This window comes from Polyergus mexicanus, unplaced genomic scaffold, assembly GCF_030449975.1.
Source record: "Polyergus mexicanus isolate NDT 795.1 unplaced genomic scaffold, iyPolMexi1.0 SCAF_20, whole genome shotgun sequence".
In the NCBI taxonomy this organism is placed as follows: Eukaryota; Metazoa; Arthropoda; class Insecta; order Hymenoptera; family Formicidae; genus Polyergus; species Polyergus mexicanus.
The window spans coordinates 5,806,998-5,834,985 of record NW_027223340.1 but is presented as its reverse complement, the minus strand read 5'-3'; the positions used below and the strand labels follow the sequence as shown (position 1 = coordinate 5,834,985).

The 27,988-nt window shown below is 32.0% G+C and overlaps 1 protein-coding gene across 6 annotated transcripts; it reads left to right on the top strand.

The window, feature by feature from the left end:
* The first annotated feature begins 14 nt into the window (after window positions 1-14).
* Window positions 15-27,138, top strand: LOC138941862 (very low-density lipoprotein receptor). Of its 6 annotated transcripts, none has more exons than XM_070311772.1 (14): window positions 15-360; window positions 780-1,465; window positions 5,047-5,172; window positions 15,361-15,483; window positions 18,418-18,540; window positions 21,168-21,403; window positions 21,555-21,756; window positions 22,058-22,369; window positions 22,481-22,781; window positions 22,868-23,159; window positions 23,517-23,997; window positions 24,776-24,859; window positions 26,032-26,300; window positions 26,479-27,138. In XM_070311772.1, exons 2-14 carry the CDS (start codon window positions 1,387-1,389, stop codon window positions 26,521-26,523), a joined length of 2,673 nt encoding a protein of 890 aa, XP_070167873.1. In that variant the 5' UTR covers window positions 15-360; window positions 780-1,386; the 3' UTR covers window positions 26,524-27,138. The 6 variants fall into 6 exon arrangements, with proteins under 6 accessions (XP_070167873.1, XP_070167875.1, XP_070167877.1 ...); XM_070311774.1 differs by lacking the exon at window positions 18,418-18,540 and adding an exon at window positions 17,555-17,674; XM_070311773.1 differs by lacking the exon at window positions 15-360 and adding an exon at window positions 534-552.
* The last annotated feature ends 850 nt before the right edge of the window (window positions 27,139-27,988 follow it).

Genomic DNA, 27,988 nt, shown 5'->3' with positions numbered 1-27,988 from the left:
GGAACACGTATGTATTTGACAGTCATACTTGGCAATTCGCACGCGTGCAATATGCGTGAACTTTCGAGCGTCATATGCCTTTTAACGTTGGTGCGACAAGGAGAGCACGCCGGTTCATAGAACAGAGAGTGGGGAATCTGCGCGCGCAGGTGGCGCGATGTCGGTACGTCAACACTCGGCGTATCTCATTGGTCGGCGCAGTCTCGTTGTCTCGTCCGGGGAGCGCGAGAGAGAGGAGTTAATGGCCGATTGAATGCGGCAGAGCGAAACAGCACAGGGCGCGAAAGAAACCGGCTGAATCACAGTAGTGGATTGAAGAACGCGGAGTACGAAGTTATTTCGTGACATTCTCTGTCGCTGGTAAAAATCTAAAGTTAAATATAATATATCAAAACTTGTCGAATATATTGTTAATTGAAAGAAGTAAGAAATATAAAGAGAAAGTTCTCTCTCTTTGGGAGTTTTATGATCCGTTTTGAAGTAAGGCGCGGAGTAATATTAAACTGCCTAAACTATTAGTAAAAGTTGAAGATCGAGAAAACTTTGAAGCAGGTATTGAAATTGATATATTATCCAGATATATATGAATATCGCAGAGGTGTAAGAATAAATTTTTATGCTTCTATTTATAATGAAGTCTTTTTTTTGTTTAGCTGAAGTATAGGAAATTAAATTTATGAATATCGTATCGATTTTAATTCTTGCTTTGAAAACGTTCGAACGTCATCTTATTTTCGACATAATTTTTGCGAATAAAATATTTAATTTTTGCGTTAAAGATTTCCTTGAAGCCCCTGGACACATCATATGATAATCCGCCACTGCCGAATCGACGTAGCGAGCAAGAAAGACAGGGAAAAGAGGGAGAAGGACAGATATATCTCGTGAGACCCGCGAAGGTGGCTGCATACGGGGCGGGCCGGTCAGTCTCGCCACTTTGCGAAATATTTTTCTTGCCGCGCAGTAACCGCAAAAAAGAGAGTGAGTGACAGAAAGAGCAGAGACAAGCTTTGCCGGGAAAATATAGAGCGAACGAGAGAGAAAAAGAATGAGTTTTTAGACACTTTGCAGCTTCGCGAATATCTATGCAAAGCGAAGACTGCCTGACCGCGTGGTCTTGCGAGGTTCCAGCAGTGATCATCTCGTCCGATAGTGGTGTGTATTGTTATTGTTGTTGATCGATATTCACGAGAGGAAGAGAGACAGAAGAAAGAGAGAAGGAGGAAGCCGGTAAGAGCGCAAGCGAGAGACGGTGAGAAGAAATTCGTGATATCGCGAGGTTGGCAACGGTGGTGGCGGCTGCATACTGGGTGGTGGTGGTGCGTCCTGACACAGTAGTGGAACGAAGGTAGGAAGGACACGACCGTGAGAAGAAAGAGGGTTGTTATGGGACGAGATTCCCGTGGCGTGTTGCTGCTTGTCGCGCTGGCCGCGCTGGCAGCCACGGATGCCTTCTCAATTGACAGTAAGTCCAAATTCTTATTCGATCGCGAGATATTTTCGAAGCAGCGATGACGCGCGCGGGGGTAAATGAAGAGAGCATGAGGGAGGGGGGGAGTGGCGGATAAGCTGACGGGTCCTGTACACCCAGCTTCACTGGTCCTTCGCAGAAATCCGTTACCCGTCATCTCTCTCTCTCTCTCTCTCTCTCTCTCTCTCGTATTTCTCATCGATATTTTTTTCTTTTCTTTTCTTTTCTTTTTTCTTTACATTGTGACATTCTTTGGCGAATCTTTCCAGTTATGATTTTCTTCACGTTTTGTCCTTGCTGTCCTCTCCTTTTCAATATGTGCCGACAAAAAATTGATCTGTCGAAGTTGACGATTATTAGACCGCAGATTTTAAGACCGATGCTATTGACATTTTCTCAAAGCCGCATATTTATCCTGCGTTATCGCGAAGATGTAATTGGTTTATTTACGATCGTTGTCGAGAATGTGCCGCTATAATTAACTGTCAATGTCATTTATCTATCTCTTATTGTTTAATTCTTGTGCGGAAGAGATGCGTTAAAAACGCAAATACAATAGTATTATACATATAATCATATTATATATCGAAGGAGACAATTTCTTCGACGTGAAGTTTGTAAAAAATACACCTTCAAGGACGCAGAAGAGGGTTTCATGGCGGCCGTTCCCATCTTCTGAATTTATCTCCGAAATTTTCTCTCTCATGAAGAATGGATCGTGTCTGATAATACGTTCACTGTGTAAGCACAGTGAAAATTTTGAGAAATCACGCTATATTTATACACATACATATGCCTAATATTATTTATACATACATCATATTTGCATTTCAGATTAATGATGTTCGGGAATTAGATATTTAAACTATCTTTAAAATATAATTGGCTTTTAAATTGTACAGGCAAATATACGAGCGAGCGAAACATGTCGAGGTCTTCACGTGTACTCGTCCTGTCACGACGACTCGCTCGCAGCATCTCTCTTTGGATCGCGAACCTCGCAACGCGACGAGGACGTTCGATTTGACAGCCGGCGTGTGAAGATGTATATTATATAATATTATATAGACGCGCAACATATCGTCCCTCGTTTTGTCAATGGTCGCGTACATTCGCTGCTTTTCATTATCTCCATGTACATTTCTACCTCGCCGAGATGGGCTGTATAATGTACACAGACCGGGATATTAACGCTGTTAAACGAAAATGGAGAGAGAAAGCGACGGCTAGTTATTTAATATCATTTTATGACTTCTACGTTAAGGAATTTCACAAAACACGTTATACTATCGCTAAATAGTGAGTAAACAAAATCAACAAAAAATTCTCTGTCAGAGACGGAACAATTTTAGTTTTTATTTCTCGTATACACAATGTGTAAATAAAAGATTATCTCTTGTTATATATGTTTTTTAGTTTGATATACAAATTGTTTTATGGTATAATTTATCTCCATTTTTTCGATTTAATTGTATTTTCAGCTTTTTTGAGACTCAACGTAGCAGAATTTCATTGAGCATTTGTATTTTGATTTATTAAATATGTTTATATATATATATATATATATATATATATATATATATATATATATATATATATATATATCGATTAATGATGAAAATGCAGATCAAAAGATTGAGATTTAAATAGAATATTGCAGATCACTTAAATAAAATCTTAAAAAGAAAAGAAAAGAGGAAAAATTCTTCCTTCCAAGTATCTTTATCTCGTACAATTATGCATTGTTTTATACATATTCAGAGGATTTAAATTGGGAAAATCTGAAAGACCGAGTGACTGATTTACTCTGTTAAATACATCTTTAAATGGATTTCAAGAATTCGAAATCTCAATTTGTATTGTGAAAATGAGTAATGCTTACACACGAAATAAGAAGATAATGTCTTGTTTACATCCTGCGTATGATAAACAGAGACATGAGTATTTGTTGCCAAAAGCGAAAATTGTTTCTAATTTTAAACGAAGCCAAATTTGAGATTTACGTCCATTGAGATTTCCGGTTCATCATTTAAACTTTGGGAATTGTTGGAGCGGAGATAAAGAGTGATTTCAAACAAGAAAATTTATCAAAATTATGTTGCTTTCTTGCTTGCGTTACGTGAAAGTTTGTTTTGATTATGTTTGTTTCATCACAGGCACATGGGATAAACTACCGTGAGGGATTTCGTCAAATATGTACGTTTTAGTACGCCTGGCAGAGAGAGAATCGAGATGCGTACTCGTTAGGCGCGAGTATGCAAGTGCAATTAACGTAATGATTCTTCCGGCGAATCCAAGCACCACACCAAGCTGCGAGATAGAACTCGTTGTATGATCAGACGATTTATTTCGCCGGTTTTCTGCGTCTCACTACATCCGATTCCGACTTTTGCTAGCGCCTATTAGCATCGCACGATAATTTTGCCGAGGAATTCACGAGGCGGTGGAAATAGCCGCGGCGCACGTCCGCGTGATAAATCCGCATTGACAATTCCCGACGGGGGTTGTCAAGCTGTTTAGCGAACCGACGCGCAAACCATACATGAATTTACAGAAACTTCGATCAGAGATCGTGTGTATTTAATTTAGATTACGTTAACTGCCTCGCGTATACGCTACATATTTTACATCAATTCTCGCCGGCATTGCCGCAAGCTAATATCTTTAGTAGGAGATTTCTATCGTATGTAGCGATCGTTGAATAAATATTTTTTAAGACAATTGTTTCGAAGAATAAAATCATATTACTCTGCTAAAAAAAGAAAAAAAAATCTTTTTATAAAGAGATATGATTCAAGTTATATATAAAAACATGAAGAAAAAGTGAAAGCGCTAGGCATGAAGCAAACGTAAAATTGTCAATTGTAATAGCACAATAATATTTGTAATTTTGAACGATTCTCATATCTCGTAGTCGAGTCTCTTTTAGAATAACGAATCATTCTAAATATGATCGGCTACAAATCTTAGCGTTCTCATTCAATTTATTTATTTACGTAACGTATAAAACCTGTAACTTGTTATGTGATAATATATGAATTCAATAACAACATTGTATATATTTGCAGAGATGAAAATTGCTGTGGTTTTTTTTATTCATGTTTTTGCTCAATTGCCTATGTATATAAAGTATCTCTCTCTATTATTGCCAACAAGAATTGCGAGGTAACCTTCAGTCAATTAACATAAATGAGCTATGAGATTACATTTGATTTTGTCATTATTACATTTAAACGATTCTCATATCTTGTAGTCGAGTCTCTTTTAAAATAACGAATCATTTGAAATATAATCGGCTACAAATCTTTGCGTTCAATTCATTTATTTATGTAACGTATAAATTTATAAAGCCCGCAACGTATAAAAAGAACAGTAGGACTTGAGCAGTAATCGAAAATCGATCAGAGACCGATAATGTGAGACCGCAATTTTAAAACTTAATATGTAAGCTACATATTAAAATTTGATCGATCTGCTTGTTGTGTTTAAGCATTATACTTTACATTTTTGGTATTATTTTATGATTTGATGAGCACTTGTTGAAATTCTCTCAATGAACTTTTTCTGATTCTCAGGTAAACTAGCCTGTCCTTTGAGACAATTTCGATGCGCCAATGGCAGATGCATTCCAATCTCGTGGGTCTGCGATAAATCGGATGACTGTACCGACAATTCTGACGAAAGCCCGGAGGAGTGCAAATGTAAGTTATGTGGAAAATTATGCGAAAATTATACGATCGAATTATAGATACAAAACAGCAATGACGTCGACACAGTCCATATGATTAAGCGTAAATTTGCGCAATCCTTTGACGCGTCAAATTCGCATATGAGAACTGAAACACAAACATCATTTTATATGACAAATATTGGCACTGCGTAAACGAATGGAGCATTGATCATTTTGGCATGAGGATTTTGTAAATTCATTTTCACCATTCATAATTACATATTTTTTCTGATTGATTTTAGTGATTTAAAATGAACACCGTAAGATTTTATAGTTCCACCGAAATACTTCGCAAAATTATAGAGGTAATAATCATCATTTCGAAATATGGAATTTGATGATCAGATAAAATAGAGATACGTTCATTCATTTTTCGAATTTTGTTTTGAGAGAAATGTTTTGTGGCGAAAACTATACAGTGCCACGGAGTTATGCGGAACGCACTTTGCTCGGCGGGTCATTAAATATTTATGAGTCGTATTTCCTTACAACTGTGTAGTTGTGACAGTCAATAATGACAGAAACATTATTGAATGCGCAATTGCATGCGTGTGATAATACGAATGAATGTGATAAGACATTCCGGAAATATTTCGCATTATACAATATATTACCGTGAAAGCGTGCGATCGCAAATATATTTGCCTCCGATGCACGCGTGCGCGCGTTAATTAAATGAAGTGATCTGTTGACAAACAAGCCATCAGCGTGTTTGTTCGTGCATTCTTGTGACGTTTTATCGATTTCGAATAGAATTCAACGCGAGAGAAACCTAATTTTCGCAGCTGCGATTTAAAACAATCGCCTTATTGTTAGCCAATCTCGATTCGATCGATCGCACACTTCGAGATTTGTTTACGAGACTTTGTGCGTCAACCGAGATCCCGATTGACGTATTAAGTTAGTTTGATAACCATAATAATATGACGATATTATCTTATGTTAGTATGCGTGAGCAGAGGTGATATAATTTTCTCATTTGGTCAAGCGCTTTGCTGGAATAAAATGTGCTGGTAAATTATGAATTTTCAACTAAAATTTGAGTTTTTTTTTTTTTTTTTTTTTTTTTTTTTTTTTTTACTCTTACATCTTATATCAATATAGCGAACAAAATATCTGTCTGGGAATTGGAAAATTTCTTTTTCTTCTTCCGGCGCTATATATTGACTTCTAATTTATGTTAAAAAGACAACTGCACTAATAAACGGTGTTAAATCAGATAATCAAAAAAATGATAAAAATATTAACACGTATTAGATTCATCTTTTATTTTATTCTATAAATATCTAATAATCTGCATGACATTGTACTTTTATGCGAGTATATTTTTTGCGCAGATATACAATCATGAATAAATATACCGCTCTTTGTGTAATCGTTACATCATAATCACCTGAAAATCACTTGTATTTCCATTGACCTATTATTCTTTGATGCAATTTATTTAAGTATTTATTGATTTATTGAAACTCGGTTAAGAACAAACGATAAGATCATCGATAAGACACAATAGCCTTATATAATCTTCGATTTTAGAAGTCGTAAATCTCACGAATGTATATTTATCTTTTGACACAAAAATAGTTAACTTTGCTTTGTAAATCATTCGAGAAACATTTACGATACGAGAGAGTTTTATGAGCATGGAGGAATATTATTATATGTAACATCCAAGCTTTTGTTCAATCCTGTACAATGTATCTCTATATTATAGTACGCAAATCACCGAAAAGATTATACAGAAACCATATAGCTCTCTTTGTAATTGATTTCGAGTTTGTATCGTGAATGTTTGCACGATATATGAAACTTTTTGGAAATCAAACTTATCAATTCAACTTTTTAGAAATCTCTGAATTTTAGTACCAGGACACTAATCATATATTCTCTGTGATACTAAATTTAAGAAATTTACAAAAAGTCGAATTGATCAGTTTGATTTCGTAAGAACTCATATGCGTAACGAAAACCAATAGCAATTAGAAAATGTGTAAACATTTGCGACCCGCAATAATCTCTTGCCTTTTTTCTTGCGCTCCAAGTGTGGAGATGAATCTTATAGTGAGAGAAACGCCAAGAACAAGGAACAATAATTGCTATAATTTTATAAATGATTGCGAGCCCGTCTCGCAAAGCTCTGCGATTTGAAAACTGACCGTCCTTGCCTAAGTGCGCCTATAATCTTTCCAATCGAACACATAAGGTTATCGACGCCGAGCAAGACGTAGCCCCTCGTTGATCTTGCATCAGATAAGATGATTTAATTTGATCTTTTATAATTTATATCAAAGAACAGGAATTGTATAGTACGTATTTTCGTGCATTTATCTTATTTCATTTGTCTATTAACTTATTTAATTATTCGCTCGAAGCTTATGATTTAGATAATCTTAAATGATAAATGAAAAATGTCGAAATCAAGCATAATATATGTTTCTAGCAATGATCATGTAAAAGAGAAGTGCTACAGACAATATTCTATTGTTAAACAATATATTGTTCAAAACTGAAATAATTTTTTTTACACCAACGTTGGGATATCAATTTGAGTTGTAAATTTTTAAATAGGAATATTTCTCTGCTCAGTAAATGTACCTATTATCAACCAGCCTGTATATGAAAAAATGAATGATATGAAAAAATTGATATTTTGTCGTATCATTTATATAATTTCTTCTTTCCCTTAGTTATATTTCGAAATTAATCTCACCGTACAGTTGATTATATATTATGTTCTCTGTAATGAACTTTTGTAAAGTTCTATATTTTTCCCGTAGATTTCCTACATTTATATAAAATGATTACACGAGCTACAAGAGTGGAAATAAACAAGCAGTTAAATAAGTAACTAAATAGACAAATTGCGGCAGGATAGTGCAACGACGTGAAATAATAAGATAGAGAGAAGGTAAAGGAAAAGGAACATCGTGAGAAAGAGTGCTACCTAACGAGCGAAAAGGAGCAATAAGAACGAACGAAACGACCAAACGAACCGAGCCGACTTTGCCCTTTGTCGTTTCTTGGAATATTCGCAGGGTTAGCATCTTGCGATCACACAGATTCCACCAATTTGCGCCAACTCCTTGTCTTTTTTTTTTAGTCGGTTTCTCGCTTCTCGTCTGCTATTTTGGCCCGAGATCTCGAATTCCTCTTATGGTTTGTCGATTTTCTCTCATTTATCTAAATGTTCCAACTATGGATTTCGTCTATTTTCGCTGAAAATCAGTTTAATACTTTAACTTGATATTTCTTTCTACAATTAAATTTTAAACATCAATTAAACATTAATTAGGATTGCATATGATTCATTATGTATTTTAATCGAGAATCGTAATAAAGTTTTTCATTAGCTAATAGAAAATTTTATATATATTGATTTCTGAGCTGGTAAAAGCATTAAATCAATCGATTGAAAAATGTTAATTTATGATTTTTCATTAAACATGATATCTATCGATGAAAAACATAAAGCTAAAGTATCTACAAACATCCAAATACACTAAGCGAGATGAATTATAGGTCCATTATTAATGACATTGATCTCGCCGCCTTGACTTCTAAGGCTGGGTGCAACGCCATCATCACGCTAGACACAGACGATGTTGCATCAGATCCTTGAATTTATTTCCTTTTTTATCATCCTGTGTTCTTTTTACATCGGACTCGTTCGCCGCCATCAGCGGTTCCTCTCCATCGGCATGCATCCGTTCGTTTAGGGTCGCTGCATTTTGTAGCGCAAGGCCCGCATCGGTTGCATCAGTCGACAAGGAGAGCCGATTCGGTTGCACGGCGACTACTGATCGCCGCACCATATAATTATGGTGAAAGCCAGTCACGACATGGTGTGTATAGGATCGCATAATTTGCTCTCGAATGTGGGCTCGCGTTGACTGCGTCGAGCTGGGATTTCGCAATAACGCACTGCAAAGATGGGACAAATCTTGTTAATATCTATCAATAATAAACAAAACGAATAAAGAACTAGTTGTTTTTATATTGAAATATAGTTGTATATTCGCGAGATATTCATAGCTTTAAAAAAAAAAAAAAAAAAGTATTAAAAATTATCTATAGAAATTGAGAAAAAAAAGATCTGCAATATCTATGTATCGTGGGAATCTTTGAACTTTATCCTATGCCTTTGTATTTAGATATCAATTGCTGCTTAATAATTTCTAACTCAATTGGAATCAATCGACTGGTCTGCATCACTGAAAAAGTGCCAGCAAAATCTCGCGACAATCATTGGTCATTCAGTGCCATCCCAAGTGAATCCATTTTTATTACATGTCATTAATAAATATATTTTAATTAGATATATATATATATATATATATATATTATAGAATTGAAATTAGAAACCGTACAAGAATAGAATAAATTCTTTAAAACTAACTTAAAATCTTTTCAAAAGAAAAGGTTGTAAATTTCACGAGAAATAACACTGTATACTTTTTCATTAAGTCCAGATCACATTATATCTAACTATCTTTTGTTTCCAAATCGTATTTTTATATGTTTATATGTTAATAATTGCCAAAGAGATATGGAGATGTACGGGATTTATATTTTTCGTAGATAATGCAATTGACATCAGTTAAAACGAATCTAAAGGGCGAATGAAAAATAAATAAAACATAAACTCGAATGATATAATCGTAATAATGCCCCGTGATAGTAAATATTGATTCACACGCGACAACACATGATGTGTGAAAAGCGATATTTACAGGACATATAGCGACACATTTCGCGAATGTATAATGCATGTAATCGGACATAGTGATAATGCCGAACGTATTATTGCACAGTCTATTTCAATCTTTTGAGCCGTTTTTCTCTCCTTCACTTTTAAATTGATATTTTGTGCGAAGTGACGCATGTGCGAGATATTGCATATGTAGCATTTTAATAAGATTGACATATTTTAATGTCATCTCCAAAACAACACTTCGTGTACAAAAAAATTTTTTTTCTGTCTTTTCGATTTATTTAGAATATAATCATCTTCTCTTCATTGTATTATAGCTATGGAACATCCTACATATCCACATGCGTTATGTAGTAGATGTACACAAATATTACTGAATATTAATATAATCAGGGTTGGGAACGTTACTCTATAAAAGTAACGCGTTACCGTTATTCGTTACTAATTTTAAAAAGTAACGCGCTATCTTTACCGTTACTTACCGTTATGTTTTTGTTTTTTGTAATGCTAAAATAAGCTATTAGATTATAAAATTATTTAATAATCAATATTAAATGTAATAATTTATGTTACAATTAAAAACTCTAAATTAGTCTCTATATGGTATATAGCAAGCGTTTTTTATATTAAACTTATTTAATGATTTTAATTTTTTATATTAATATCTTTACTTTTTAATACACTTATCTTTATAGGAATTTAAATTGTAATTTACAAATTTCAATTTTGTCGAAAATTTTTATCAAACATTGTTTTTAAATATTGATAAGAGAAATTATTAAGAGTGTATTCCCATATTTACTGTCAATATTGTAAAATCTATAATTTACGTTACTATAGATTTTCAGTACTGGCAGCGGCTATCAGAATGCAGCCTATGATAAAAGGCTACAAAATATTTTTCAAAAAATACATCTATTGAATAGATATAATATAATAAAGAACCAAAAGATAACGATATAAAAGTAATGGCTAATTCGTTACCGTTACTGTAAAAATGTAACGATAATACCGTTACCGTTACAAACAGAAAAAAGTAACGATCGTTACGGGAAAAAAGTAGCTGTAACGGTAACGACGTTACAAGTAACGCGTTACTTCCCAAACCTGCATACAATATTATTAAAACTATTGTATTATAAATCAATATCTGCAAAAATATCAAAGTTCTGTAAAAAAGATATTTTCGATAAATATTGCAAGATTTTGAGATATACAGATATCTGTTTTGAATCATTTTAGATATAATAGCTTTACTATAAATGGTATAATTTTGTAGAATTGATAATGTGCCAGTTTTTTTTATTTTTTTATTTTTTTTTATAAAAATTAGTTTGTTTTCCTACAATCGATTTGTTTTGATACAATGAGAACATAGCCAATATTTCAAAGATATATCGACTTGATAATGATGATAATGATGCAAATATATTGCATAAAATTCATGTTGAGAGAATGTAGCAGCAAATTTACCTTTTGGAATTTCAATATTTGATCAATTGTGCTTTTAACTCGGAGAACTAACATTATATATTTAGAATCACTTTGAAGTTTCATACGACTCTACTCAACTCAATACATATTTTTTCATTAAAATTAAAATATGCATGATAAAAGTGCATCAGGAAATTTTTATTTATAAGAAATATTTAAACAGAATTTTTGACAATATTTTTAATAAAAAATGTTGTAGAATGCAAACATGTGCGCGCGCTACATATACACGCAGAGGAGAATAATAAATATCCTCGTATCTCCCGTTAATATCTAATATTACCAGCTTGGAAATGCATGGATTATTATGTGACAACAACTCGCGACATAATAACCACCGCGTAATTTGATACAATAATTACCTGACATTTATTAATTAATCATTTGCGCGTTTAACTCTTGTGAAGCGGTTCGCGAAATTCTTTTTGTTCTCAACAGATATAATGCATTTTAGATACAAATGATTGCTTATGATGAGAATGAAATCATAATTAATTTTTGATATTAATTTTTAATTAATTTTTTATATTGCGCGATGTTTATTTTTGTATTCAGGTCGAAATTACTGTTTCGTGCGTATTATATCAATTGTTCAATCTTTTTTACAAAAGCAAAAAAAAAAAAATAATAATTTTTCGTCGGTCAATTGTAGTCGTAAATAAAGAAGATATTCATTCCGTGTGTATGTATGTATGTTAAAATTTCCCTGCTTTTAAATTATATTTGAATGCTGTACTTCATCTCGAGATCCAACATTTAGTTATTATGAATATACAATATGGGCATGCTATATACCCACGTACAATATTCACAGCAATCGCAAAAACGATTTCTCAATTATATTGACTTTAAATAATCGATATTTTTCAAAGAGAAATGTTTGGAATTCTGATAGGAATATATTTTTTTTATTTTTTTTTTTTTTTTATTCTTGAAATAGTAATTGATTAAAGTAGTCAACTATATTGTAGATATTTTTATTTAAAAAAAGTTATATGTCACGACATATATTATCAACGAATTCTTAAATAAATAAAAATGAACGAGAGAACACAGAATGGAGTAACGAGTCGACCCTATGCCATTGTATACATGGATTGCATGTTTCATATATTTATATTGAATATTGTGTATTCTATTTTATATTGCATATTGATTATTCAGAACGATGGCATTCATTCATCCACATTCGGTGTGCCAAAAGCTTTAGATGCAAATATCTCAGAATCATGTTTCTGCAAACGAAGCGTTACTCAAGTCTTCGATCATCTTTAGTTGTTTGATCAAAAGCAGTATTACCATTTTTGATTGATCTACACATGATTTTAAGTAAAGTTTTTTTTAAACAGAAATATTTGAAAGAAATTTTTTTCAAGTTTTAATAACAACGTTGTTCGGAGTATTTTTATTTTAAAGATACGATAATTCTGTAAATATTTTGTATAATATTTTTAAATTTTATATATTGTACTGTTATATATTATTATGCCACAATTCTTCATCATTAAAAAAATTTTTGCAAAAAAAATAGTATATGCTTAATTATCTATATTCTTTGAAGCTTGAGATTAATAAAAAGCTTGTTGTCAATTAATATCTAAAAAAAGATAATCATATTATAATATTAACATTAAATTATTATAATAATATTAAATATCTATTAATATAAATCAACAATATCTTTTTGTGTTTAAAAAAAGATTTCTAGAACCAGAGATTGTTACTAGAGAACATATTATTTCCAAAGAATCTATTTAAGAGATTTGTTTCTTATAGAATACTCTGTATGTAATCTCTCTTTTTCTGTGTGTGTGTGTGTGTGTGTGTGTGTGTGTGTGTGTTTGTGTTTGTGTTTGTGTTTAATATCCTTAATAAAATAATAAAAACATAAAAGAGGGAAGAGAGAAATATGATTGTTACTATGATTTTTTTTTCATTTTGAATCAAGAAATATGCGATGATAAATAATTTTTAAGCTCAATTAATTAAAAGTTTTCGTCTATATGTTGTAATATTGATATCTTTTTGGAGTTCGATGCTATCGCCCGTTGTGCTATTTCTCGTATTTTTGTGTCAATGAGTGACCGCGCGCGTTATCGATGCCATCCTCGTGTTATCATTATGCACAGTTCGCGTTATGTCGTATGTGCGTTTCAAGAAAACGCTTGATAAGTAACTACTGATACTATATATTTTATAAATTCATGCATGACGATTTTTTGTCCAGATTTCTTTGGTATATTTACACACAGAATATTCGGATTTTAATTCTTTGATAATGCGTATCAACAAAATGCGTATCAAATGTAAAAATAGTAACAGTAGTAAAATGGATGTAATCGTGGAAATATCATGGTAATTTTTACCCATGTATGCAGCCGTATAAATTTGCAAGTTTTGCACTCGCAAAATTATTTGAAACAAGATAGTTGTATGGCTTTCTTGTAACGTATAATATTTCGAGCACTTACGTTAGATTAAATAATGGATACATATATTATTTGATATATATATTTGCTATTATTTATGTTTAAAATAAAAGTATAATATTACTCTTTTGCAAAATAATATTGCATAATGTAGAAAAATATTACAAGAGAAAAAATATTACAATTGATGAAAGCAGAGCGGTAAATTAACATACATATACATATTCAACAGTTTCGGAAAGCTTGTTAAAACAAAGATTGATAAATGAGCACGATTTTCAAAGTATTATGCGAACAAATTAAAACAGAATTAACGAACAAGCGTAACTAAGAACACGTTACAATTTTTTTCCACTTTCCAAAGGAATTCAGGTCTTATTCTCTGTAGAATGAGAAACGGCCAGGATTGTCATGTTTTTACAATTGTATATATTGAGCCGAAAATATTAAATTAACTTGAGTTTTGGCGCTGCATATTTCAATTAGTTTCGAACATGTAGATAATTTAATTCTTTATATTTGCACCACTTAAAGTACTTTGGTATTGTGTGACCGCTATGTATGTACGTAACAATATTTTATTTTAAAGGGAAATTCTTTTTTATTTATACTTGATAGCGTTAATAAAATAAGAGCTTCGTAATATAGATTCTCGTAATATCTAAAATTATTATTTAATTAATAAATTTTAATTATTTAAAAAAATAGCCTTATTTTACATTTCACAGATTTCTTCTTGAGATAGTCCGGACCGATGAAAGAGCTCGCACTATTAAGCATATATATATGTATATCATTTCCCCACGCAAATCAGGAAAACGTAAGAAACGTGTTACACGCACTATAAGAATCAACAATCACGGCTTTGATTCGTGTTTGTATCTCCTTCTTCTTCTTTTGCTGCCGCCACCACCGCATGTGTGCCAAGCCCCTTATATAGAGGCCCCTTTGCCAAGCTGCGGCCTTACAGAATTCGTGGCTACTATAGCGAACGTATCGTCGTGCCAGTTGCTGATCCAGGAGCTGTAATCCGTTCGTTCGCGTTATACTTGCTGGAGTTTCGAAACTCCGATAAAGTAATAGCGCCGATTGGCGAGTTCTTCTTTAAGTGCTCCGATAATTCTAACGTATCGAAAATTTAAATAGCGAACATTTTCTTATATCTAAGTCGATGAGATTTCGCCACAACTACACCAGTGATACTCTTATAGACTCATGCGGAGATCATCATTGCGAAAGAGTCTCGTTCGAAGATCTCTTTGGTGCATTGAAATGACGTCTGAAGATTAAAATTTCTGATTAAGACATTGAGATTTTTTCGAGTGTACCATAGCCGCGGTTTCGCACGGTGCAACCTGTACGTAGCAGACGATATATAAGACCTCTCTCGCGATCATGCAAGTCCGCGGCAGAAGTTCAATGCGCCTCTTAGACGCATTCCGGTGCACGTGCATCCTGTTGCAGCTCGCGTGCGCGATTATCATCCCGATCGGCGCCGTCGCTCATTCCCATATGAACATTTCAGATGCTCAGGAATGCAAGGATTCAGACTTCAAGTGCACCAACGGCAGATGCATACCGAATATATGGCATTGCGATGGCGACCGAGATTGCCCGGATGGCGACGATGAGGATCCTGCTATCTGCAGTAAGTAGCATTTTTTTTTTCGCGTTACACCACGTGTAAATATACTTTTATTTAATACTCGGTTCTGCTTAATTTATAATATTTATTAAAAGAGATGAGGGAGGCGAGAAATAGCTATTTTCTTAAAAGATTTAGTCTTGAAACAAGATATCAGTGATGATTTCCGAATTTGACAGTGTGCATTTTGCTCTATATTTATCTTTTTAAACCTTAATTATAGATTTCCAGAAAGAGAGAGAGAGAGAGAAAGATTTAATTAGTTTTATAAAACATCAAGAGCAATATTCTTAGTAAAAATTCAATTTGATTTTAATTAAGTTACTGATTTATATTTAAGCTAATATATTCAAGTTGACTCTACGTCGCAGATTAAATATTTATTAAAGTAAGGTAGATACGAAATTATAATATTTTTCCACTCCTATGCCAATAAAATAAACACTTACTTTGAGAAACGCTTTGTATACATCTATTTACAAGAACATAAAACTCGTAATTTACGCGTCTCTATGAAAACCTATTAATTACGCTTTATAAAAGCAGGGCGAAAAGACAAAAACATTTTTGAATATTTTATAAGAATAATATTATGTATTTTATTCTCGTGCAACATCGTATCTTTTTTTTATTTTACTAATTATAAACTACAACACTGTTTGAAAATATCGAGAGACTTGAAAGTTTACTAGTTTCTTATAAATGATATGACCAATATACATTGTTATATTATCTGACACACAGAATAAGTATTTAATCGAATATAGTGCATCCCGACTGTAAAAGGTTTTGGTATGTGAAAGTGCAACTTTGAAGACCGGTTTCACGCAGGTAAAGTGTACTGAGATATACAGTTTATTCTCCAGTAATAAGGGCACCTTCTATTTTTCAAAGATTCGCAATTTTAATATTATTACTCGATTATCTGATGAAATCCTTGTGGATATTAAAATGTGCACTGTTTAATTAGAATTGTAAATCGCTAGTCATTTTAAACGATTATTGTATATATTTGCATATTTCCGTCAGGTATACCATGAGGCATATGAGACTAGTATTGATGATAATCGATTAGTTTAATTGTATCCCATCGATCCTTGAAGGTTGTGAAGGCGATCATAATTACGTAGTGGAATGTGCGTTTAATATTAATTAGCGCATGTGCTGACGCAAAGCCCTTTTGACCGATATAATTATGCGTGCATTTCAATTATGATGTAAATTACGTTGCAGATTATTAAAAATCCTCTTACATTATAAAGTAGAGAGACGCAATCGAGTTTCATCGAGTTTCATTTGTGACATTATATATATTATAATTTTAATAGAAAAACGATAGCCTTTCAAGGGAACATATATATAAGAATTGTGTATATGTATTTAATATCTATTGTTTTTCTATTCACTTCTATTTTCTGTTTATTTAGTAAACAACGATTTAATGAATTAGTTTACTTCTAATAGGTATTTTTAATAGATTTAATAGATAATAAAAATTATATTTTCATTTAATTTTAGATTAAATTTACATCTCAATAACATTTTAATTTGAAGATTAGTTACAAAGATATATGATATGTTGAAAATGAAAATGTTTCAGGGTAACTGACGAATTCTTTCAATATTTTTACAGATAAGAATCGATTTAAAATTATACAAAAATTGTTATATAAGTGTTTATAGCATTATTTTATAAAATGAGGAATTGCCTCAACGCCAACACTGTTCTGTTACATGTGAAACGTGATCGCAACGTGTGTAATTCTTTTATTCCAATTTGAATCTGAAAACAATGGCACGCTAATGCATCAAGTGTCAAAGAGCGGACTGTTTTGTTGCCAAGTGTCATTGATAGTGTGTAAACATTGACGCTTTATTTCTGATATTAATATTTTATCTGTTACATTAGCAAATTATCAATATTCCAAGACAAACTAAGATATATTTTTATATATATATATATATTGCGATGTAGTGCAATATTCATTAGCATTCACAAAACGTGAAACTTAAATCTTCTAAATTGTACGTTTGTCCTAAAAGACGTTAATCGAAAATATTGAATCAAAAAAAGGAGCGATACCGTGCAGCGAAACGGAGTTCCAGTGCAGCCCGGGCGAGTGCATCCCGAAGACCTGGTTGTGCGATCACCAGACAGATTGCACCAATGGTTTAGACGAGAAGAATTGTCATAGTAAGTCGCGTGGATAAGTATCTTAGCATAGGTATTACCGGAAAGCAGCCAAGGAGGAGATCAGCCGGAAAAGCTACAGAACAAACGACAAAGCGCAAATTGCAGTATCGCAGATTACATCCTTGTATTTGATACGTTCTATCGCTTGTGACATGACAAAATTTTAGAAGGTTTTGGATTCATTAATGGCATGCGTAAATATATTAATCGGTGAAAGGTATTAATAAAGGCTAAAAGAAGATATTAATCAATGGATTCGGTGATGCGATAAATGTAGAAAAAATTTATATTGTGAAACATAACAATCGCCTTTTAAATCTATCTTGATAACTAAAAGGTAGAATTTGTGTTTATAATGTTTTTATATGCCGTTGTTTTGCGCACATACTATTTAATTATTGAAATCTTTCATTAAAGATATGAATTTTCAAAATCGAGCTAAATTTATACGCGCGCGTGTGCAGAGGATTATAAACATGCATATGTTATATAACAAATTAAGAACGTACATTTTAAACTATGCTAATTCCAAGAAAATCAATATTGGATTAATCACATTTTTATTTTGAAAATGTGAAGTTATAAATATGATTTACATAAAATTAGTTTTAATTATACGGAGTGTAACTGAAAAAATATATATGGAGCATACGATTAGATACAGAACAACAATCCAAATCTCAAACGAGTGCATCGTACATTCGCGTTCAAAAGTAGTCCAACGCAATTGTCATCTTGTCTAGGATCCAAGAGCTGTACGCCGGAACAATTTACATGCCATTCGGGAAATGGTGAGTGTGTGGCGTTAACATGGATGTGCGACGACAACCCAGACTGTTCGGACGGTTCAGACGAGGCTGAGTGCAGTAAGCTTCTGCATGCGGGCTATCTTTTCCGTACTCTTGCATTTTGTTATTTCTCTTTTCGAGCTCTATATGTTTTATCTTATATCTTGCACATTACATAAGAGACGAATAGTCAAAATCTTTTCATTTTATGTATGGATATGGATGGTATGGATATTTATATGTATGGATTATTAATTGTATACTGACGCATGCAATTCTGTAAAATATATCGTACATATACATATTTCTGATACTTTGAGCAATGTATATATGTCGCAACTTTTTAAATAAATAAGCAGAAAAAGAATCTCAAGTTATTTTTTGTATGTCAAAAGTTTAATTTAAAGATTCATCTAAATTTTTAAAAAGGACAAGTAAATTTAATTATAAAATACTGTGAAAATTATAACAATTATATATTAAAGTTGTGAAATTGACAGCAATTATAAGATCTTAAATATCAAGTGGACGAAGGACATTGTCGAGCGTATAAACATTATAAATTTAACGATAATTTTAATCGAAAATAATTGTGTCAGATAATTAAATCGATGATCGAGTAATATTGTATTTTCTCGGAAAAAATAAAATCGCTTTTTATTGGTGAAGGTTGGTGAAGGTGCTTAAGTAAAGGGATTTATAAAATACGAATATATAGCGAAAGAAAATTTTAATGTTATAAAATAGTCGTAGTCGTGCTTTAAGCTGCGTTGCAAATTGCACACTTTCTGTAAATGAATTGCACATATTACGTCACATTCCCAAGTCTTATCTTATTTTAAAATAGGTTGCACAAGTTGCGTTACTTATATTTTTACGAAGACAATTATCGCATTCATTCGTCATTGCTATTTCCGCATTGATTTGACTTTCCTTGCTACTTTGCCGGTCAATAATATTAAGATTTACAATAATGGATAGTGGATAGAAATATTAACCATACAACGTGGAAAATTTAAATACAAGTAATTATATAAAGTCAAAAAATCGTTGATAATGTTCCTTAAATAATTTTAATATTTTGATCCGATATGTCCAATTTTATTCGTTCATAATTATTGAATTGACACAAAAATGAGTTTATCTAAAGAAAGATATTGTCGAGTCGAAAGATATTATCCGCAATCCAATGTTGTACTCTGTAATTCTATATTTTATTTTCTTCATATACCTTTGATGATAACCGTAAGTATTTTATTGCACTTATTATCTTGTTTCTTTTTTAATTATAAAATTTCCGATTGGAATACTTGAGAGTACAATTTAATCGGTAGATTTTTTTATTAAATGTTGAGTCGTATCGTACATCGAGAGGGAGATAATTATCCTGCTTGAAATTACGAGTAGCTATCTACTCAAACCACTAATTCCCTATGGAAATCGAAAGTACAAGATTATATAACTCGCAACAGCATAATAATAATAATAATAAAAAAAAAAGGTTTTTGCTCTTACACAAACCCGATTCATTTAATTAATCTACTTGTGCACAAGTTGTTACGTTAAATTTGCTCGTCTATATCGTTTTTATCCTGACGTAGATTCTTTGCATCATTGCTATATGTTGATATGCGAAAGCTGTAATGTTAACATATAATTTGTTTTTCAGCCAATGATCTATTTTTTTGCATTGAGGAAAAAGTCGTAAACTTGACTAAATGCGTTTAGTTGGTTATCTTTAGCTGAAAAAAATTAAGTAATAAAGGCCAATACGTCACATATTTAAGAGTTAAATATTTAAATATTTCAACTAAAGAAATAATAACCAATTAAACGCATTTAGTTAAGTTAATGATTTTTTTCTCAGTGTATATATTAAGATAATTAATAGTAAAATACCTATACCCAATATGACCTGCTTAAAATTCGGAAAGTTTTGTACTGTTTTTAAAATAGTATTATATATTTCACAATAAATAAGATTGGATCTGGAGAAAATTTTGTTTTGGAAGAATTATATAGATATTATTAAAATTACTATATATTACATAATATTTAAAAATAGATTAAATATACTGACACATTCAAATTCAAAACTTTCACTAATTATAAGAGAGAATTTTTTTACCATTAGATGAAGACTTAATCAAAACGGTATAATATTTTTTTACAAAAAGTTTAAAGAGCTATTGCGGAATTAAATAAAGAGATGCACATTATCACGAGAGGTTATCGGATTAACTGATATTATTAAGTTTTGAATTCATAGTATAAGTATTGGAGAGCTAAAGAGAAAGAGCGCTATATTAAGACATTATTGAATTCTAGACTATATATATTGGGTATAGCTACGTTATAATACAGCTTCGTGTTACTTTATAATTATCGTATAATCTTTCTTTTTTTAATCGTTATGAATATTATTACGTACTTACTATCTTTGAAGAAAAAAGTTAATTTTGGCTTTTTCATTCATTGTAACGAGTTTTCCTTTTTTAGATATGCTCATTAAGAAAAGTTAGTGATCATAAATATCCGCAATTGCTATCTCAATCATTTATTTCAATAAGCTTCGTGTTTTTATATTGATCAAATGTCTACTTGTGTATAAATATTAATGTTTCACTTAAAGAAAGAAAATTTTTGTTGTAAATAAATTATGTGGTTGCATTTTTTCTCACATAAAAAAAATCTTTTGCTCCCAGACGACACTTGCCGGTCTGATGAATTTACTTGTGCGAACAAGCACTGTATCCAGCAGCTCTGGGTGTGCGACAACGATAACGATTGTGGGGATAACAGCGACGAGAAAGCTTGTGGGCCGACAACTTGTAATCCTGGCACTGATTTCGCGTGTTCCGAGAATTATTGCATAACTTCGCGATGGAGATGCGACGGCGATTATGATTGTCCCGATCGATCCGATGAAATAGGATGCAAGGTACTTCGTCCTTGTATTAATCTCACTGAAGTATCAAACTTTATGAAGTTGTTTCAACATTGAAAATAAAGAAAGAACGAAAAATATTAGTGATGTAGTTTATATAATGCACATATCTTATATCTCTCTTTGTGAAATTTATTTTTTTTAGGAATCTGCGAATAAAGAGAGAATTAGCCATTGCGACAAGGAGTTCGATTGCGACGATGGCGTTACTTGCATCCATCAGACATGGGTATGTGACGGTGAGAAGGATTGTCCGAATGGTGCGGACGAATCTCCACAGAGATGTCACAATGTTACCTGCAGATCTGATCAATTTCAATGCGAAGATCGACGTTCTTGTATCTCGGGTACTTATATAAATTGCTTACGATCATTATTAAATTAAAATTGCTAATAATAAATCAACGAAATATCAATCCGCATTAATCGATAGCGGCCTGTTCTATATACAAAACAATAGCAAAATGAATTAGATTCAGCCTTGGTATCTATATCTACTAATACTAAGACATAGAATTCTAAAAATTAATAGATCATTATAAAGAATAACTTTTTTTATCGTCTCAGATTTCAATAACCTGTGTTTCACACTATAATCACGCAACTTGCTGTATATATCTCGTATTTTCAATGATTCATATATTTCAGGTCACTTATATTGCAATGGTAAAGCGGAATGCGCCGACGAAAGCGATGAGAAGAATTGCACAAGTAAAATCGTAAGCTGCGATCGACGGATTCAATTTGAATGTAGTGAGGGCTCGTGCATTCCTCTGGAGAATGTCTGTAACAAAAATCCCGATTGCATCGGCTGGGAGGACGAGAGCGCTGAACTTTGCGGAGTGAACGAATGTACGAAAAATAATGGTGGATGTTCGCAGATTTGTGTCGATCTGCCTATTGGTTACCGATGCGACTGTCACGCAGGCTATAGACTCATCGACAATCGCACATGCGATGGTAAGGAAAAAGTCATTGTATTTTCGGATATTAATATTAAGACTTTCTTAAAACTTTAATCTCTCATATGCTCTTATATCGTATAAAGAAATATTATTTTATTCTTTCCAGATATTGATGAATGTTTGGAGCCTGGCAGCTGCTCTCAGTTTTGCCAAAATGAAAAGGGCAGCTTCAAGTGTAGTTGTGCCACTGGTTATCTTAAAGATCCACGGAACTCGACACGTTGTAAAGCTGCAGAAGGTCATGCAAGCCTGTTGTTCGCCCGTCGACATGATATTCGAAAAGTAGCTCTGGACCGTCAAGAAATGACTGCCATCGTTAATAATACAAAAATGGCAACAGCTTTGGATTTCGTCTTCCGTACTGGGATGATCTTTTGGAGCGATATTAGCGAAAAGAAAATTTACAAGTATGTTGTAATTGTGCTTCAGCTAAAAAAAAAGCTTCTATTTTTATTTATATTAAGAAACGGAAGATTTTGAATGATATTTTTAGAGCTCCAATAGATGAAGGAAATGAGCGCACAGTCGTTATCGAGAACGATCTCACTACATCGGACGGATTGGCAGTTGATTGGATCTACAGTCACATTTATTGGACAGATTCTGGAAAAGATACTATTGAATTGGCCAATTTCGAAGGAAATATGAGAAAGACTCTGATACGAGATCGCATTCAAGAACCTAGAGCGATAGCTCTGAATCCTTTGGAAGGTTGGATGTTTTGGACAGATTGGAGTGACGAAGCTCGCATCGAACGAGCCGGCATGGACGGCACTCATCGATCAGTAAGAGACAAAAATTAATAATATTGATTAAACATATAAATGAATAATAGTACTGAAGAGTGTTGGCATTATAAAACTTATTGAGTAATGTGAGAATATTTTATGCAAATTAATTTATTTAATTTGGAAAGAGAGAGAAAATTAAAGAAATTTATTTTCTATTTAGCATTATTTGAATGTCTGTGTGTATATTCTTTCTTTACTTTTATTTTGAGAGTTATTTTCTTTCTTGGAATTTTTTTGAGCCGGGAAATTTTTTACCGAACGTAATTTACAAAAGGAATAAATCACTAACAAAGTGCATTGAACATGTTTTCCGAACGATTTGTTTCGATTTCTAACAGGCATCTATTACAGGTGATTGTGGGCAATGATGTCAAATGGCCTAATGGCTTAGCTCTAGACTTGATTGGCAAGAGAGTATATTGGGTAGATGCAAAGTTGAATATCATAGGATCCTGCAATTATGATGGTACTGGTAGACGAACGGTTCTCTACTCTCCGAATAATCTCAGACATCCCTTCAGTATTACAACCTTCGAGGATTATGTATACTGGACTGACTGGGACAAAGAAACGATCTTCAAAGCAAATAAATTTACTGGGAAAGAAGTGGAAGCCGTAACGTCAATCAGAACGCTTCAACATCCGATGGTAGTCCATGTATATCATCCTTATAGACAGCCTGATGGAATGAATCAGTGTCAGGCTGTCAACGGGCATTGCAGCCATTTATGTTTGCCGGCACCTAAAATCAACTCTAGATCGCCATTGTTGTCATGCGCCTGTCCCGATGGTTTACGGCTATTACCCGATGGATTGATGTGCGTGGAAAATGGTGAGTTAGTACAAGAATATTACGATTGACGAATGTCTTTCCAACACTGAACCATTGCTGTAATTTTCAACCATCTCGTTATAATGGCCAATACGCGAGGACCAAATAAATTAATATATTGATAATTGTATAACTAAACCGTGTTTAGTATAACGATAAAAAACTAATAGGAGATTTTTTTAATGAGATTTTACCAATATTTGGAATGGCATTGCATATTACGAATTACAAAATCTTTCTCTCTAGATTAGATGAATAAATTAGTTTAATTATTTCATGGAAAGCTATTCGTCATTCTTTTATAGATTTGCTGTGTAACATATAATTGGAATGAAATATATATATTCTCAGAGAGCGTTGCATGTTGTTGTTAGCGCATTTTTACTTCCGCTTATTATGCAAAACGATAAGAAAGATGCACAAAATATCATTTTTTTATTCGGATATTTCGACTTTTTGCATTCAGGAATCATTACATGCATAACGCGCATATAATCATTAATCTCTCACAAAACCGTTATATAAATCATCTTGCATGTGTGACAATATATACATTTATTAGTGAAATATTATAAAAATTTATAAATGCTTGGATACGAAAAAATTATTACAAAATGTATATATTTGAACTGTTAGAGTACAAAATCAATCGTTCTCTATTAAGAATTTATAAAGATTTAATTTTTATTAATGCTCGATAGTTGAAGATGTTATGAGCTCATTATTTATATCGTTTCATTTATTTGCATTCGTGTTGCATGAATTTGGGATATTCCAGTTACTACGACTGTAGCACCGTCCACGCAAGCAGCAATGATGCCGTTCCAGAGGCTCAAACCTCTGAATGTTACAACGACTCTCAGTAAGTTTGGTTGAACGATATTTTCTTTAACATATGTGCTGCTTTCTCGGGGACATGTTAAACATTTATTCAACTTTACTGCACAGGTTTATAATTAATCATTTTAGGTATATATTCATCTATTAAGTCACGATCATTCATGATATTAATTTTGAATTGGGGATATATTTTATGCTTTTATAAAATCGCTAATTAAGAATGTATTAGCATAATTCTAATATCTAAGAATGAAAAACTTTTAACATAGAAATAAAAAAACGCATATTTCCTCTGTTTTTTGCCAATCTGCAGTTGGCAGCAGTCGGGAGTAAAAAAGTTTTCTTTTTAATAAAATAAATTTTGTTCTAATGGAGATCTCTCAAAGTTATCTGGAAGATACATAATTTAGATTTATACTGAGTCAATTTTTGACTATATATAATTTAGAATCAATTTTTCCCTAACAAAAATATCAAGAAATTGATATTGCTTTAGCTTGAAAGATAATTTTCTAGGAATTAAAAGATGCAGAGACTAAAATCTTATTTTCATTTTTAATAAGTGATAAACGATTTGAAAATAAGTTACAAAAATATTTAATGTGTAAATAAAAAATTACGAGAAATTTTTATTTATTCTCGCGTTTTTGTGGAAAAATTGTTTTCAAGTTAATCAATGAATCCAAAAGAAAAATAACTCATTATATCTGAAGTTTGTATATCAAATTAATGTTTATCTTTATTTGTTCAAACAGATTTTATCAGTTATATATAATCGATAAGTTTGATTATTTATTTTAAATATATAAATATGTACATAACAAATATACATTCTTAACTACAATACAAATCGTAGAGGTAGTATTACTAAGCACATTTCTCTTGCATAATATGAATATATTATACATTGTGCATGTATTTCTTTTTCATAGCATAAAAATATAATTTAATTGAATGCTTGTAGTCGATATCTTCTGTATTTAGATTCTTATCTCATACTCTTATAATCATGATGATGATAATTGCTACAAAAATAAATTTATGCAGTTTTTGTTAATGGTTTTAATTCTGCTACAATAATGAATGCGCTGAAGCAGAGAAAAATATTAGAAAAATTTTTTCTCATTTGTCACATTGTGACAACATTCTAATTTGTATTAGTCTCATATATGATATTGATAATTCTATTTATAGATCCATTATCCGCAGCAGATGCAAATGGAAAGAAAAATTTAGCAACTGAATCAACAGATCCTGGCTTAGTCGCCGGCATTGTGATAGGCGTAGTATCCTTAGGACTATTATTACTCGCACTTGTGGCAGTACTTTGCTACAGGCATTATCTTCATCGTAATGTCACTAGTATGAATTTTGATAATCCCGTCTATAGAAAGACTACAGAAGATCAGTTTAGTCTTGAAAAAAATAGGTTTCCGCTTCCCGCAACTACAGTTGGAGAGGAGGTAAAATTAATGCTTTCTCAAACATACTTATTCAAGAATTTGTTTCTATTGGAAAAGTTTTTATAATTTTTATGGAATAAAATCCATTAAATATTTTTGTGGATGAAATTTCGCAGTACTTCTCACATTTTTAAAAGAACTTACGATATATCTTATTAATTGTTTTTTTTTTACACAGGCTCAGGAACCATTGACAAGTCCTGGAACAAACGATTATGTTTAAGATCAATCTGTCTTCATGCAGAGGGCTTAACAGGCTATTGAAATACTATATCGACCAAGTGATAAAACCATGTAAAGAAAACCGAGATATTTGCGTCGAAAAGGTTTGTCCAAATGCATCATGCCTGCGCTCGCTCGCGAACCTGCCAACCAACTGTGATTATGTTTATTTTTTGTATCTATTTCTTTACAAATTTTAGCACTTTGTCACTCAGATATATGTATATAATGCGTTGCGTATGCAACATATTTAGATTTGTGCTCAGCGGCATAAAGGGAGAAAAATCTAAACAAACTGTTGCCAAATATGCGATCTTATCTTCATGTATCCAAGTAGTTCGATAAGAGAGTTTAAGATTCCTATTTAATATTTTTCCCATTCAGTTAAGCACACACATACAACATATGTAATTTGTAATATAACACTTTTTAGATGAATCTATATAACATCATGGCCTGGCGCACATAGCTTGTGATTCCACATGCGCTATGTATATGTAAGAAAATATCACAATTTGTTATTGTTTAATTATTTATTTAGAAATATGTAGTGTGAATGTAAACTATTTTTTTGGTAGTCTGTAGGAGCACAAGATATTACTTTTTTTTAATAGTATCTTATAGATGTAATATGTAAATAACGCGAAATCTTACACATAACTTTCCTCCTTTCTTCCCATGATGTTTGAACTACTTACAAATTATTAGACGAGCTGTTAAAACCTGATATAAAAGTTATAGTGCATACTGTGAAATAAATTATCATCAAAGTAAAATAAAGAATAAGGGAAATATGATTTTTATTATATTTATTATTATGTGGATAAAAATTATACATAAGAAAAAAAAACACGCTTTTGATTCACGATTCAAGAACATATTTTTTATTATATATGATATTCGTTTTGTTAATGATTAGATTTAATATATATATTTATTCCTTTTATTAATTATTTAAAAAGAAAATTGAAATCTGCAAGTAGAAAAAAAAAGATGCATTGGAAGGAATTTCTCCTTTTATGTCTATAAAATGAATATAATGCCATATACCATAGACATATATGTCACATATGTCTATATTTTCATGGGCGGTCCACATTGCAGAGAATGAAAATTGCTTCAGATATTATGTTATTATTTATACGTGCAATATAATAAAAGGGAAAACGATCATTGTTGTAATGATATGAGCTCAATGACACTAAATATGACTGTGCGTTCGTTAAAAGGAAAGGTACTACAACCTACTAAAGAAATCAATGTATTTATATAGAATTATTGCGTCGGGCTTAAGAATTTTATTTACTATATAAATATGAGTATGTATGTATACGTATATGTATATACACATATATATATGTACATATTTAGAGTGTTACAAAAATTGTGTATAAAAACATCGCAGCCAAAGAATTCTAAAAAATTGGATCATAAAAGTGCATACAATTCTTTTTTTATTTAAACCA

Excerpts from the sequence above, each read along its gene's own strand:
- LOC138941862 (XM_070311772.1), top strand. The coding sequence starts at position 1,387 with ATGGGACGAGATTCCCGTGGCGTGTTGCTGCTTGTCGCGCTGGCCGCG. Across the intron at positions 18,541-21,167 it reads TTCAGACGAGGCTGAGTGCA|ACGACACTTGCCGGTCTGAT; the intron begins GTAAGCTTCTGC and ends TTTTGCTCCCAG. Across the intron at positions 22,370-22,480 it reads CGACAATCGCACATGCGATG|ATATTGATGAATGTTTGGAG; the intron begins GTAAGGAAAAAG and ends TATTCTTTCCAG.